Source organism: Achroia grisella, unplaced genomic scaffold, assembly GCF_030625045.1.
Source record: "Achroia grisella isolate CSIRO2021 unplaced genomic scaffold, CSIRO_AGI_Agris_v1 utg319, whole genome shotgun sequence".
In the NCBI taxonomy this organism is placed as follows: Eukaryota; Metazoa; Arthropoda; class Insecta; order Lepidoptera; family Pyralidae; genus Achroia; species Achroia grisella.
In genome coordinates, this window is record NW_026712795.1 from 1,012,467 (window position 1) to 1,026,011 (window position 13,545).

At 37.4% G+C, this 13,545-nt stretch overlaps 1 protein-coding gene across 1 annotated transcript in view; it reads right to left on the reverse strand.

Moving 5' to 3' along the window:
* Positions 1–205: 205 nt before the first annotated feature.
* LOC131843559 (eukaryotic translation initiation factor 4E transporter-like) overlaps positions 206–13,545 on the reverse strand; it is a 36,077-nt gene continuing 22,737 nt past the window's right edge. The window contains exons 19-24 of the mRNA XM_059192232.1: positions 12,447–12,619; positions 3,934–4,038; positions 3,046–3,120; positions 2,309–2,366; positions 1,187–1,282; positions 206–733 (exon numbers count right to left, since the gene is read on the reverse strand). Coding sequence (XP_059048215.1) covers positions 555–733; positions 1,187–1,282; positions 2,309–2,366; positions 3,046–3,120; positions 3,934–4,038; positions 12,447–12,619 — 686 coding nt within the window. The 3' untranslated portion in view covers positions 206–554. The remainder of the gene's footprint in view (positions 734–1,186; positions 1,283–2,308; positions 2,367–3,045; positions 3,121–3,933; positions 4,039–12,446; positions 12,620–13,545) is intronic.

The window sequence follows — 13,545 nt, forward strand, 5'->3', positions numbered from 1 at the left end:
TTTAAATGGAACGACAAATTCCTTTTAAATTTCACAATCCAAAATATTTACTAGAATTTGTTAAGTTGAATAATATCAGATTCAACTCTGTACTCGTTGAATACATGACATAAAAATAAGAATGACTGGCACAGCGACATTCTTATTTTTATATTAGTTTATCAACATTTCAAAACGACCAATGCTATTTGCGCCATATCTCATATTCTGTGTTGAATGGCAAGTCTACTTTTCTTTACTTGTCTTTATTAAAATCTTTTTATTATAAAACATCTGATTACTATACAATTTGCTAGGATAAATGCTTTTTATACCATTTTAGATTATTACTTTTAATTTTATCATTATTGAACACGACAAGTAAGAAAAATCTGCCTTTTAAATATCGAATGAATTTACAATATTTACCGTTGATAAAACGAACAATATTCGATGGTAACAATATTAATTGGCTATAATTTGCTAACACATTCAATTTCGAAGTCATCGAGTGCGGTCGAACAGGGTTGTTGCTGAACGGACGAGGGCTGTCAATACCGTTGGCGCAGTTCGGTTCAGTTGCGGACAGGGGGCGCTGGTGAGTGGTGATGCCGCTCCAAGTCTTCGAGGGAGAGTGCGTTGGGCACGTGGACAGAGGGCAGTTTGCCCGCGGAGGCACGCGCTAGCAATTCTGGAGAAAACCACCGCGCTAGCTGGTTATCACCGCCGCCCGAACCTGCACCGCCTGCCATTTCTATGGAAATAGTTTCATAGTTTACTAGATGTCACAGCGTGTGGAATACAGCTTTGTTCCACGTTGTTATCTTAATATAGGTGAAATAATTTAAAAAATCGGTTAAAAATTATTGCATTTATCCAACAAAAACAAACTAAACATGGATTAAATCTGATCTTTACAATAGAATAATTATACCAACTTACAGGTAGGCATCGCTGTCTCAGTTACTTCTCCTAAATTTAGCATGCTAACGGACGAGATATGGCAGTCAAATACAGGCAGTAGTGAGGGGAAGGAGATTGTTAATAATGTGGAGTAACTAATCCTATTTTTTTTTTATGATAATGGAATGTTGCACCCGCCTGCGCTAACAGTTTACGCTGGCGGGGAACTAATCCTATCTTAAAAAAAAAAAAAAGGGCCTAACTGACCTGACCTCATACTCATTACTATATACTAAATACTGACCACTGAGCGTCCGTTGGTGTGATTGCACGAGGAGTTGTTGCAATGTGGCGCCGCCGGCCACACCGCGCATATTGTTCACATTATTATACTGTGGACAAAACAAATATACAAATGTACATACATACAGGAGTTAGGGTACATCACAATATTAATACGTGAAGTAAGAACTCTGTACATTATGCATTAATAATATATTTAATCAATAAAACAACATTACGTATTAAGTCATGCCATCAGGCATTAAGTCCGCCATGTATACATTTTTGTGTGCAAAAGAATAAATAAATAAATAAATTACGTAAACTATCAGTATATTATACTACTGATAACAAAACGTCAATGTCAATATTCTAAATTGTCAAATCAGAAAATCGAGGTTTGTGTCTGTGCTGTTATCAAATCTATAGTTAGTTTTTTAATCCCGGAGACAAATTTGACACAACATATTGCTCGGTTTTTGCATTTTTTAAATAGGGCTGTGACAGGTCAAATCAAATCGCAGTTAGATCATCATCGAATATATATGGTACCATATGAGAAACATCATCTTATAAATAAGAAAAGAATCATCAAACTGGTTCATCTTCCTAAGTTCTCAGAAACACAAAACAATTGTTATATCGAGAACCACCTTTTGAAATCAGTCAAAATTGGGTGAAAGGAAAAAGGGTCAATTCAAAATGATACTAATATTATAACCATACAAGTATTAAATACGACATTGCACGAGAGTGCCAAATGGCGCCTAAATAAGATTACACCAGATTTCCAAAAATTTCCTAACATGCTAATTATTTGAGGTTGGCAAACCTGGTGCCCCAACATACAGCTAGCCAGGGGCAGATTGTGAATTTGTCGGGCCCTGAGCTAAATCTGCTTAGGGGCCTATCTAATTATATTACTAACTAAAAAAAATAAAACGACCAGCTTCCCCGTTCCTTTCGATAGACGCGCACTTGCCTGGGTTGATTGATCTCAGGGTTGCCAACCTAATGATAGGTTTTTTAACATTGTAGATATTTTTTTATACTCTAAATATAGTTTGAATGGAGATTGGAGACCCTTTGTAGTTGCAGTCCAAAAAGCCCTTAGAATAGATCCGCCCCTGTAGCTAGCTATAACTAACCTGTTGTCTCTGCTGCGAATGTGCTGGGAAAGGGCGCACCCCACCCACCATTTGCTGCAACATAAAAATATTTTTCTTAATATCTTATCTTACTGAAAATTATAAAAATAGAAATACGGGTAGCTTTATATGAGAAGTCTAACTCAGCAGAAGCTACAGAGTGCCTGCGAATATTCTGTTGCTCAAAAATAAGTACATATGTTCGAGTCTATTATATCTTTATATAGTATGAAACAAAGTCGCCCCAGTCTGTTCGCTTATATATTTTAAATTATGCAACAGATTTTAATGCAGTTTTCTGCAATAGATATTGGCATCTATGATTCAAGAAGGTTTATATATATACATGCTTGTTGCGGTATAGAACAAGTAGAGAATTTCAACGATTTTTAATGCATTCGTGCGGAGCCTGGACTGGTCGCTAGTATATAATAATATACATTTACACCTTATCTATTATTATTATATTTAATATTACAAACAGACACCCCAATTTTATTTATATGTATAGATAATAGATAGATAACAGATGTCGTAACAACCCAGACTGCTTTATTTATTAACAATAGATTACAATCAGAGGTAAACCCTAAAAGTCGTCTACGTTGTTACCTCAGTCTCACCTATATCAGCACATGGACAAGAAGAGCTGATGACCGTGCCTTGGGAGAAGCCTATGCCCAGCAGTGGACTGATGATTATTGCATTTAATATAGATTGGCGAAGTACTAACCTGTTGCTGCGTGAGATATTGCTGCTGGTAGTCGGGTGCGTAGGCCATGTTTGGAGGCGCCCCACTTTGATTGCCCTATAACATATAATAAAAATCTTAATAATATTATAAACGCGAAAGTTTGTAAGTATGGGTGTTTATTACTCTTTCACGAAAAAACTAGTGAACGGATTTTGTTGAAATTTTACAATAAGATAGCTTATTCATCAGAATAATACATAGGTTATATTTTTTACTGAAATTTATATATAGAAATTTAACGCGGGTGAAAGTACGGCCTCAGCTAGTAATATAATAATCTCAAGACAATTCACACAGCGCCCTCTAGGCCCGATTTAAGCTACATAAATCTTGTGTACTAGATAATTTATACAAACACATTAATATATATTTTTCGTAAATACATACATATTATACATAGGAAACTCCTAGAACGATACAAACAATCATACTCATGAATATAAATATTTGTGCCATGCAAGGAATCGAACCCGCGACCATCGGAAGTAAGGCGGTGTGCTGAACCGCTATACCACCGAGGCCGTGGATACGAAACAAAACATATCCTCACTACTTTTACGTAGATGGATTAACCAATATCCTCACTGTTGCTTCTCAATACATCCAGGAAAAATATTGGCAATCGCGATTGACCTGACATGCCATTTGGGCTTTTGGGACTCTGCTATGGCTGTCGGTCAAACTAGCTAACGGCCGACTGATGGTAAGTGGTAATAGTCGCCATATAGGTATACGAACAGTATGTGATACCTGTGATAGCACTCATGCGTTCCCATTTCAGAGAACTAAGACGTCATGTCTCTGATCACTAATTTCACTAGTATCCACATTACGACTGAAGCACAGCCCGATTAAAAAAATACTAACTTTGACTATGGGCCTTCCTTGTGGCATCTTCAAGGGCTGCCCCCACTGTTGCTGCTTTGGACTGGGCGCTTCTGATTCCTTCTCCGCTGTCATTTTACGTAGAACCTAAAATTAATAATATTCCATTAGACAAATAACCCTAGACAATTAACACAGCGCCATCTAGTCCCACGGTAAGCAGAGCTTGTGTTATGAGTACTAGACAACTAGTATAAATACTGGTTACGCCAAACGCGATGCGTACCTGGTTTGTCTTGTGCATTGACACCCCTCCCGGCTAATTCAATAATCAGTGATGTCATAGCTTTCGCCGCGAGCGCACGTCGCACTCATATCGCACGCATGTCTTAATAGTTGTAATCAACCTGAGTGAATTCCTGAGATTCCCGTAACCGTGTGGGCCCACTGAAGAACAAGCACATTGAAGTAAGGGTAAGTCATTCATATTTGACCAGCCAGTTTCCTATACAACAATATAGTCCATCGAAGAAGGCTAGATCATAGCCACCGCCGCACCATTTATTGGCCTTCCGTCGCCGGATCACAATAGGAATCGCAATTTATTTATTTAAAATTTGTTTTAATTTTTTCCTATTGTGAAAGTCGAGTGAATGACTCGCATGTAATATTGAACCTTATTGCGCATGTAATAGGATCTATTCAAATTGCATACCACGGTTGCACAAATATAACGATACATTGGTATTTTCGTTAATAAATAAGTTTATATTTATGTCGCTTATGAATTGTTCATAACTCGCAGTCAATTCTTCAATTTCGCTTTATATCTGTTTGCGTTGTTTCGTTCATTTAATTTCACATTCACCCGCATTATATCGATATTGTTCGATCGATCGAAGCTTCTAGAAATATTATAGTTGTCGTTATACTATTTGACGAAACAATATTACCTGTCGAATATTATGTATGATGATTGTAGTGTTTGAATGTTAAGATTGTTAGTGTTGGTTACCGTAGTCTTTACACAAGAAAGTGAGCAGGGAAAGCACACTATTTAATCTGAATAATTATTGATAAGCAGCGATTTTATTTCTGTTCGTAATAGATATTTTATTTCCTTGCAGTACTCGCCGTATAATACGCTGGTTATTGTAAATTGTTTGGGTATTTAGTTCGCATAGCTGTTTTATACAATACATGTCGGTTAAAGATCGTGCCCTACGTACCTATGATTAAGTTATACGTGGTGTATCGACACAGTGACTAACAACAACGCTTTAGACTACTCCCGCGTAAAATAATAGTTGTGAACATAGTTATTTTATATCTTTTAGTTATAATTATAGATATATTATCTGATTTTCTATGACATCACTCACTTCGATTTCGCTTTATGTATAGTTTATGTTTCGCTCGCATATTTTTTTTGTAGATGTATGGTCGATACCTACATTCCGTATTGTCGCACTTATGTACCTACATACTACCGCTTATGAGTAGGTATATATAAATTTATTTGTCACGCGCTTTAGTGTTTAAAACGTTATTGTGATTTACTTCTCGCACCGCATATTTAAAATATTGCTTTTATGCATTATTTTATTTTTCTCGCATATAGGTATATATAGATAATAGTTGTACCTATTTTTCGCATTATTAATTAGTAGTTTTATAGCATAGTAAGCATATATTTTTTATGTATGCTAGTTTATATCGCGCATCATTTCTCGCATTTGTGTACTTTATTTTCGCTACAAGTACTTCTGTCTTTCTTGTAGGTATTTAGTACATTAAATACCTATTATACTTTATTATTCTATTATTATATTTATCGCTCGCCCTTTTACGGTAGTACAGGTATAGTTGTACGTTATTACCGCACATAGTTTTATATATCGCATTTATTGGTTTTCCTTTGTTATTTTTTAAGAAGTATATATATAAATAATAATAATGGCTAACACAAACGCAAAATTAAAAATGTATGAAGCAAAACGTGCACAATATTTTTCGCAACTTCAGTCTATTTATGAATTATCTTTGAAAACTAAAATGGAGAAACATCGTAATGTTTTTATTGCAAAAGTTAGCCTGATCGATCAAATGCGCACCGAGTATGTTAAAATTGTCGATGAAATTATTCTCCTTAATTTGGAACTAAACCCTGATTATGTAGTTAATTATCAATCTCTCACCGCTTTTGACGAAATGTTTTATTCTATAAAGATGATGGCGGTCTCGTTACAACCTCAATCTTCGCGAACTCCAGCTCCCGCTTGTCAGTCTGCTTTACCAGACAACAAACAGGGATCAGTAAGGATCCCCCAAATTGTGTTACCAGTCTTCTCAGGTGATATTTTAGAATTTCCTTTCTTTTACGAAACATTCAAACAGGTTATTCATGACAATGAATCCTTTTCGGACTCAGAACGTTTTCATTATCTTATGAGTCACCTGTCAGGAAAGGCTAGAAATCTGTGTGCTGGCTTAGTACCAGCAGCCGAAAATTATCCTATATTGTGGCAAGCTTTAATCGACAAGTATCAAGATAAACGCTCTCTTGCAACGTCATATTTAGATAAATTATTTTCTTTAAAATCAATTAACGGTCCTTCGGCAATAAACTTAGAAAAATTTATTGATACTTTCTCGTCGACTATCGCAGCATTAAAGCAACTTAAAATTGAAAGGCTGGATGATTTTATATTTATTTATATGGGATTAAAGGCATTAGATCAGGCTACCGCGCAGTCGTATGAGTCATCAATTAGAGGAGAAGATGACATACCGCAGTTTGAAAATTTTATAAAATTTATACGTCAACACGTAAAAATATTACAACGCACGTGTAACCGCACCGCCGGCGCCGCTGCCGCTACCAAGTTGGACGGTCCCGCCGCCGCGTCCGCCAGTGGTCGTGCACACGCATCAACGATCGATCGCTCGATCGCCACGTACATTTTTAGGTACTAATCCTACGCAACGCATTTATTGTTCCTTATGTAAAGGTGATTCACATTCTCAATTATATAAATGTAAACAATTTTCAACTTTCACAATTAATGATCGATTTAATTATATTAAAACTAACCGTATGTGTACTAGATGTCTAAGTAGTCAACATAACTCTTTCAGTTGTCAATCAACTTCCGCCTGTCGAAATTGTAACAATCCGAGACATCATACGTTGCTTTGTTTTAAAAATAATAATTCCGCACCTACGCAAGTATCTAGGGTACGAAAAACGCACAGACATCTTCTACGCACGGTCGCCAATTACCACCATCTTCTTCGTCGCAATTGCCTCCGCTTGCGCACACACAACCCACACAACAGACACGATTAGAACCAACTCCCGTTCCTATTGGAACCACCACTGGTGGAGACAAGGAGTCGTTATGCACGCTTTCATCGTCCATTCATGAGCAGCCGTATGTGACTGAAGTACTTGCTACTGCCAAGGTATTTGCTACTGCTCGTAATGGGAGTGATGTTGTCATTCGCTGCTTATTGGACCCCGGGTCACAAAAGCATTATATTACTTCTAAGTGTTGTTTAAAATTGGGTTTAACCATGCAGCCGGACGCACATACCACCGTTAAGGGTATAGGTGGCGCCACTGAACCAGTTAAGGGTGCAGTTGATCTCTCTTTCCGATCGAGATTTAATCATGAGCAATATTATAATATTCGCGCTTTAGTTTTGAATAAAATAACAGGTAACTTACCAACATGTCAAATTGATGTTGGCGCGCTCAGTTACTTAACTAATATTCCGCTCGCAGATGATACGTGGGGAACACCATCAGAAATTGACCTTTTGATTGGTGTCAATCTATTCGCGACCCTTTTGTCTGGAGGTAAAATTATAAATTCACCTGGTACTCCAAACGCGTTGGAGACTGTTCTCGGTTATCTTATTTTAGGTGAAGCTCCCACCTTAACTTCTACGTCTTCTTCATTCTCGTTCTGTTCCACCACTTCGTGCGAGGTTTCAGTATTATATTCGCAAATTTTGGGAGATTGAAGAAGTAGATCGCAAACCAATAACAAGTATAGACGATAAATACTGTGAAGATTTTTATACCACAACGACCACTCGTAACGAATCAGGTCACTACGAAGTCGCTTTACCATTTAAGTATAGTTCTAAGTCTTTAGGGAACTCTTTCGATATCGCTAAACGCAGATTTTATCATTTGGAACGTAAATTCGCATCGCAACCGCAACTGAAATACCTTTATGATGAGGTAATTCACGAATATATAGAAAAACAATATATTTCTCCCGTAGACGTAATTGAAAATAACAGCCCTAGTTATTTTATACCGCATCACGCAGTCTTACGTGAGGACAAAGTGTCCACGAAAATAAGGCCGGTACTAGACGCAAGCGCGAAGTCTAGTACTGGATTTTCGCTTAATGATATTCTACATACAGGTCCTTCCTTACAACAGGATTTATTTATTATTCTCTTGAATATGAGATTGTTCGCAGTCGCCATCTCAGCTGATGTGCGACAAATGTATTTACGAATAAAAGTTCGCCCGCAAGATCGTTGTTTTCAACGTATTGTATATAGATTTAGTCCTAATAAACCGCTCCAAGTCTTTGAATTTAATAAAGTTGCATTTGGCTTACGTTGCAGCCCGTACTTAGCATTACGTACTGTAGCTCAGTTAGCTTCCGATGAAGGAAATAAATTTCCAATCGCGCATGAAATTGTAAAGAGAGACATATATGTTGATGATGTTGTTAGTTCAGTTAAGAATAGTAAAGATCCCTCGCAGGCAGCATCAGAGCTCACCGCTTTATTTTTGACTGGTGGATTTGAACTGGCAAAATGGACTAGCAATTGTAAAAAGGTCTTAGAGCACATTCCAGAAAGTAATCGTTTTTCGCAAAATCTGGAATTCGATAAGGATGAAACGCTTAAAATTTTAGGTTTATGTTGGTTTCCATCAGATGATGTTTTCGCATTTAAAGTTACTCCCATTAATCGTCCATGCACCAAACGCAATATTTTATCATCAGTCGCACGACTTTTCGATGTTTTAGGTTTAGTCGCGCCTATAATATTATATGCAAAGCTTTTAATTAAACAACTTTGGATTTTAAACTCGATTGGGACGAAACGCCCCCGCAAAAAATTGTTCGCACGTGGAATCAATTCCAATCTGAATTACCACTCATTTCTAACATTAAATTTATTCGTCATATAGGTGTTATTGATAATTGCAAATTAAACATTCTCGGATTTGCTGATGCATCCGAACGCGCATATGGTGCTTGTGTATACGCGTATATTGAACTGCCAGATGGTACTTCAAATATTACACTTTTATGTGCCAAGTCAAAGGTAGCACCATTAAAGGTAATTGCTTTGGCACGATTGGAATTGTGTGCCGCTGTAATTCTTTCTAAATTAATCAAAATTATTTATCAAGTTTATTCGCCAAGATACCCCATAGAATCGGTATTCGCATTTTCGGATTCTACGGTCGCATTAAATTGATACACTCGTCGCCACACAAATGGCATACGTTTGTTGCGAATCGAGTATCGCAAATTCATGAAAACATGGAACCAACGCATTTTTATCACATTAAGGGCACGGACAATCCCAGTGACTGCCTGTCTCGGGGACTGAGTCCTGCTCAACTCGCAACGCACCCCCTTTGGTTAAATGGTCCACCATGGATTTGTAAACCAAAGGGACAATGGCCAATTAAGCCATTTCTTGCTGCGGATTCATCGGACATTCCAGAATTAAAACCTATCGCACTGGTTACCATTGAAGATTCTATGGAACCTTATTTATATTCGCTCGCTCGCAAATTTTCGTCATGGATGAAATTACTTCGTGTAATTTGTTATATTTATAAGTTCGCTAACATTCTTCCACGCGGCGTCATATCCAGTTCCGATTTGGATTTCGCCGAACGTATAATTATTCGCGCTGTGCAGGGGTTTCATTTTAAAAACGATATTAGCAAGTTAAATAATAACAAACCTTGTACCGCATCAATAATTAAATTAAATCCATTTTTATCAGACAATCTCTTAAGAGTTGGTGGTCGTCTGACTCATTCTGATGAAGATTTCGATTATAAACACCCTATATTACTTCCGGGCAGAGATCATATAGTTCAATTAATTGTAACACACTTTCATCGTAAAAACCTGCATACAGGCCCAGAATTGTTAATGTCAATACTACGTACTAAATATTGGATTCTCGCAGCTCGACGTATGATTCGCACGATCGTAGCTAATTGTAATATTTGTTTCCGCAATAAACCGCGTCCTACATTCCCACCGATGGGTGATCTGCCTGCACTATATGAAGGAAGTTCCTAAAGCCTTTGTCCATTGTGGCTGTGATTTCGCAGGTCCGTTTTTTGTAACCCCTTATCGCGGTCGTGGTATAACCACTCGCAAAGCATACGTTTGCTTATTCACGTGCTTAACCACTCGGGCTGTTCATATTGAGCTCGCAAGTGAATTGAGTACAGTTTGTTTTCTCGCCGCGTTAAAACGTTTTCTCGCTCGCCGCGGTCCTATTCAATGCATGTATACGGATCATGGTACTAATTTTATAGGGGCACGATCCTACCTACGTGAACTTTATTTGTTTTTATCGCAAGAATGTAGATCTGTTTGGGATAAGGAATTAGCTAACAATGGAATTAAATGGATCCTTATCCCTCCTAACGCACCGCATTTTGGAGGATGCTGGGAAAGTAATATAAAATGTGTCAAAAGCCATCTAAGTAAAGTCATTGGGCTACAAATTTTAACCTTTGAAGAACTTACGACTGTTCTTACACAAATAGAATCGCTATTAAACTCTCGCCCATTGACCGTCTTAAGTTCAGATCCGTCGGACCTGGAAGCATTGACACCTGCTCATTTTCTTAACACTATACCGCTAAAACACTTCCCAGCACATGACGTAAGTGACGCTATTCCTCATCTTTTGAAACGACACGAGCTTTTAGACCAACTCGTTCAATCGTTTTGGAAGAGGTGGCATCGTGAATATTTGCATACGTTGCAATTGAGACGCAAATGGAACACGCCGGCCTTTCCTATCCAGGAAGGCACGATAGTAGTTGTTATGCAGGAGAATTTAACTCCATTACATTGGCCTCTTGGTCTTATAACACGAGTTTATAAGGGTAAGGATGGCATTATTCGCGTTGCCTCAGTCAAAACAAAGGCTGGTATTTTTCAAAGGCCAGTGGTAAAATTATGTCCATTGCCTTTGCAATAATATGTATTCTATAAGATAGGTAGTACGCATTTATAATAGGTTAATAAGTTAAGTTAAAATCCTTTGCATTTTTCTTATTTAGTAAATTCCGCATTTGATATTTTTTGTATTTTTTCTTTCTTGTTTTTTGTATTTGTCGCATTCGCAATAAGGTTCAATTATGTAGTTCCTTTATTTTTTTGTTAATTTTACTTTGACATTATGTCAAGGCGGGGGGCATGGTTACGCCAAACGCGATGCGTACCTGGTTTGTCTTGTGCATTGACACCCCTCCCGGCTAATTCAATAATCAGTGATGTCATAGCTTTTGCCGCGCGCGCACGTCGCACTCATATCGCACGCATGTCTTAATAGTTGTAATCAACCTGAGTGAATTCCTGAGATTCCCGTAACCGTGTGGGCCCACTGAAGAACAAGCACATTGAAGTAAGGGTAAGTCATTCATATTTGACCAGCCAGTTTCCTATACAACAATATAGTCCATCGAAGAAGGCTAGATCATAGCCACCGCCGCACCAAATACCTTTTGTAAATAAATACATAATATAAATAGAAAACACCCACACCAATTCAAACAATCGTACTCATGTAAACAAATGTTTTCACCGTACGAGGAATCGAACCGGCGACCATCAATCGAACACTATAAGGCGTCGTGTTAAACCAGTACACTACTGAGGTCGTTAATGCATGTTGTAATGTGTTGAGTAATTGAGGCGATATATTTATATAGTATAAAATAAAGTCGTTTCCACCATCTGGTCCCTTCGATCTTCGTATGCACAGATTATTATATTAGTACGATGTCAGTACAGACCGCCATGGCTAGCGCGAGTACGTTTCCTAATTATAATAAAAATTAATTATAAACTAAGTGTAACAGTGTGTGAAATCTAGAGAAAATATCACCTGGACGCTGGCCCGTGTTAAGGAGCCCAGGAAACCCGATCAGGGGCATACATATACGAGCCAGACGCTTCCACATTATAGTATTTTCCCTAACATAAACTATGTTAGAGAAAATACTATAATGTGTTAGCAATAGATAGAGTTATACAGAGGAAGGTTTACATGTAAAATACATGTACAATGGCGGTTAGCTAGTATAATATAATCAAACAAGTTTCTTGCTTATTCTTCTTGTGATGAATCTGCATTCCGAATAAGCGGTAGAATAAAAAAAAACTTGACTATTCAAAAGTGCTTATATTAAGTTTAGAAATAAAAAGAATAAAGATTATTTCTATTTGAAACGGAATATTAGTAAAATTTCTCACCGAGGTGGGTGTAAAAGAGATGGGTGTAGACTGTTTCGGCTGTTGTTGCATCTCATGCCGGCGACGGAAGTTCTCCTTCTGTTCTTCTAGCTTCTTCTTTATGAGGGCGCCTTGCATTATGGACTGCGTGTGGGCGACCAGTTCGCGAGGTGATGGTATACGTGGCGGCACGCCTGGTTATAACAAAGTGTACATTATTAGCAAATATATCGTATCTTAATCTTAATAATATTACAAACACGAAAGTTTGTGAGTATGGATGTTCGTTACTCTTTCACGCAAGAACTACTGAACGGATTTTGATGAAACTTATATATACATATTGTGGTTAATGATATATAGCAATATCATTAACCACAATTTTGCTTTAGCAATATCCCTAATTCGTAGTATTAACTATAAATTGCCTTATAGTAATCATTATCACATCCACAAAGAGTATTTTATACAAATAGAGTTTATGGACGTATTTTATTTAAATTAAAATCAAGATTATTGAAATACTTTACCTGGGTGATGAACTGTCAAAGTATTCGGGCTGGTGGCCATTATGGGTGACACACAGAAAGCTGCGTCCGTTATAAATAAACAAATCATTAGGCTAAAGCAAGATTTTGTATAAAGTCATCTGTAGCTTTATACAAAATCTTAAAACAAAACCTTTTATAGTGTGAATAACATTCAAACGACCCCCCCGCCCCCCCTTGGTAATTAAAACCACACGGTGTATCTAAGCGTTTTTTATAGTTATTATTATGTATCTTTTTTAACTTGTGAAAAATTTCATGTCCCAGTACTTGGTAATTTTATTTTTTACTGAAGCTTTTTGACTATAGTCACATGTTAAGACCTGTAGCACTACGACACACATAGATCTATTATGCTTTCCCTTTTTTCAAAGTTCGCTACCTAAGCCCATCAGGGATAAGAATTGAAGGATATACTTAGGAGCTTAGTTATTTTTAACTTGGTGATTATAAATATAGATAATTTGCCCTGCCCCGGTGTAGAACCTTAAACGCGAGTGAGTGTGTGTACACACACACACTCATTGTGAGTGTCGGTGCGTACTTATTGTGAGCCTTTTCAATTATATGAC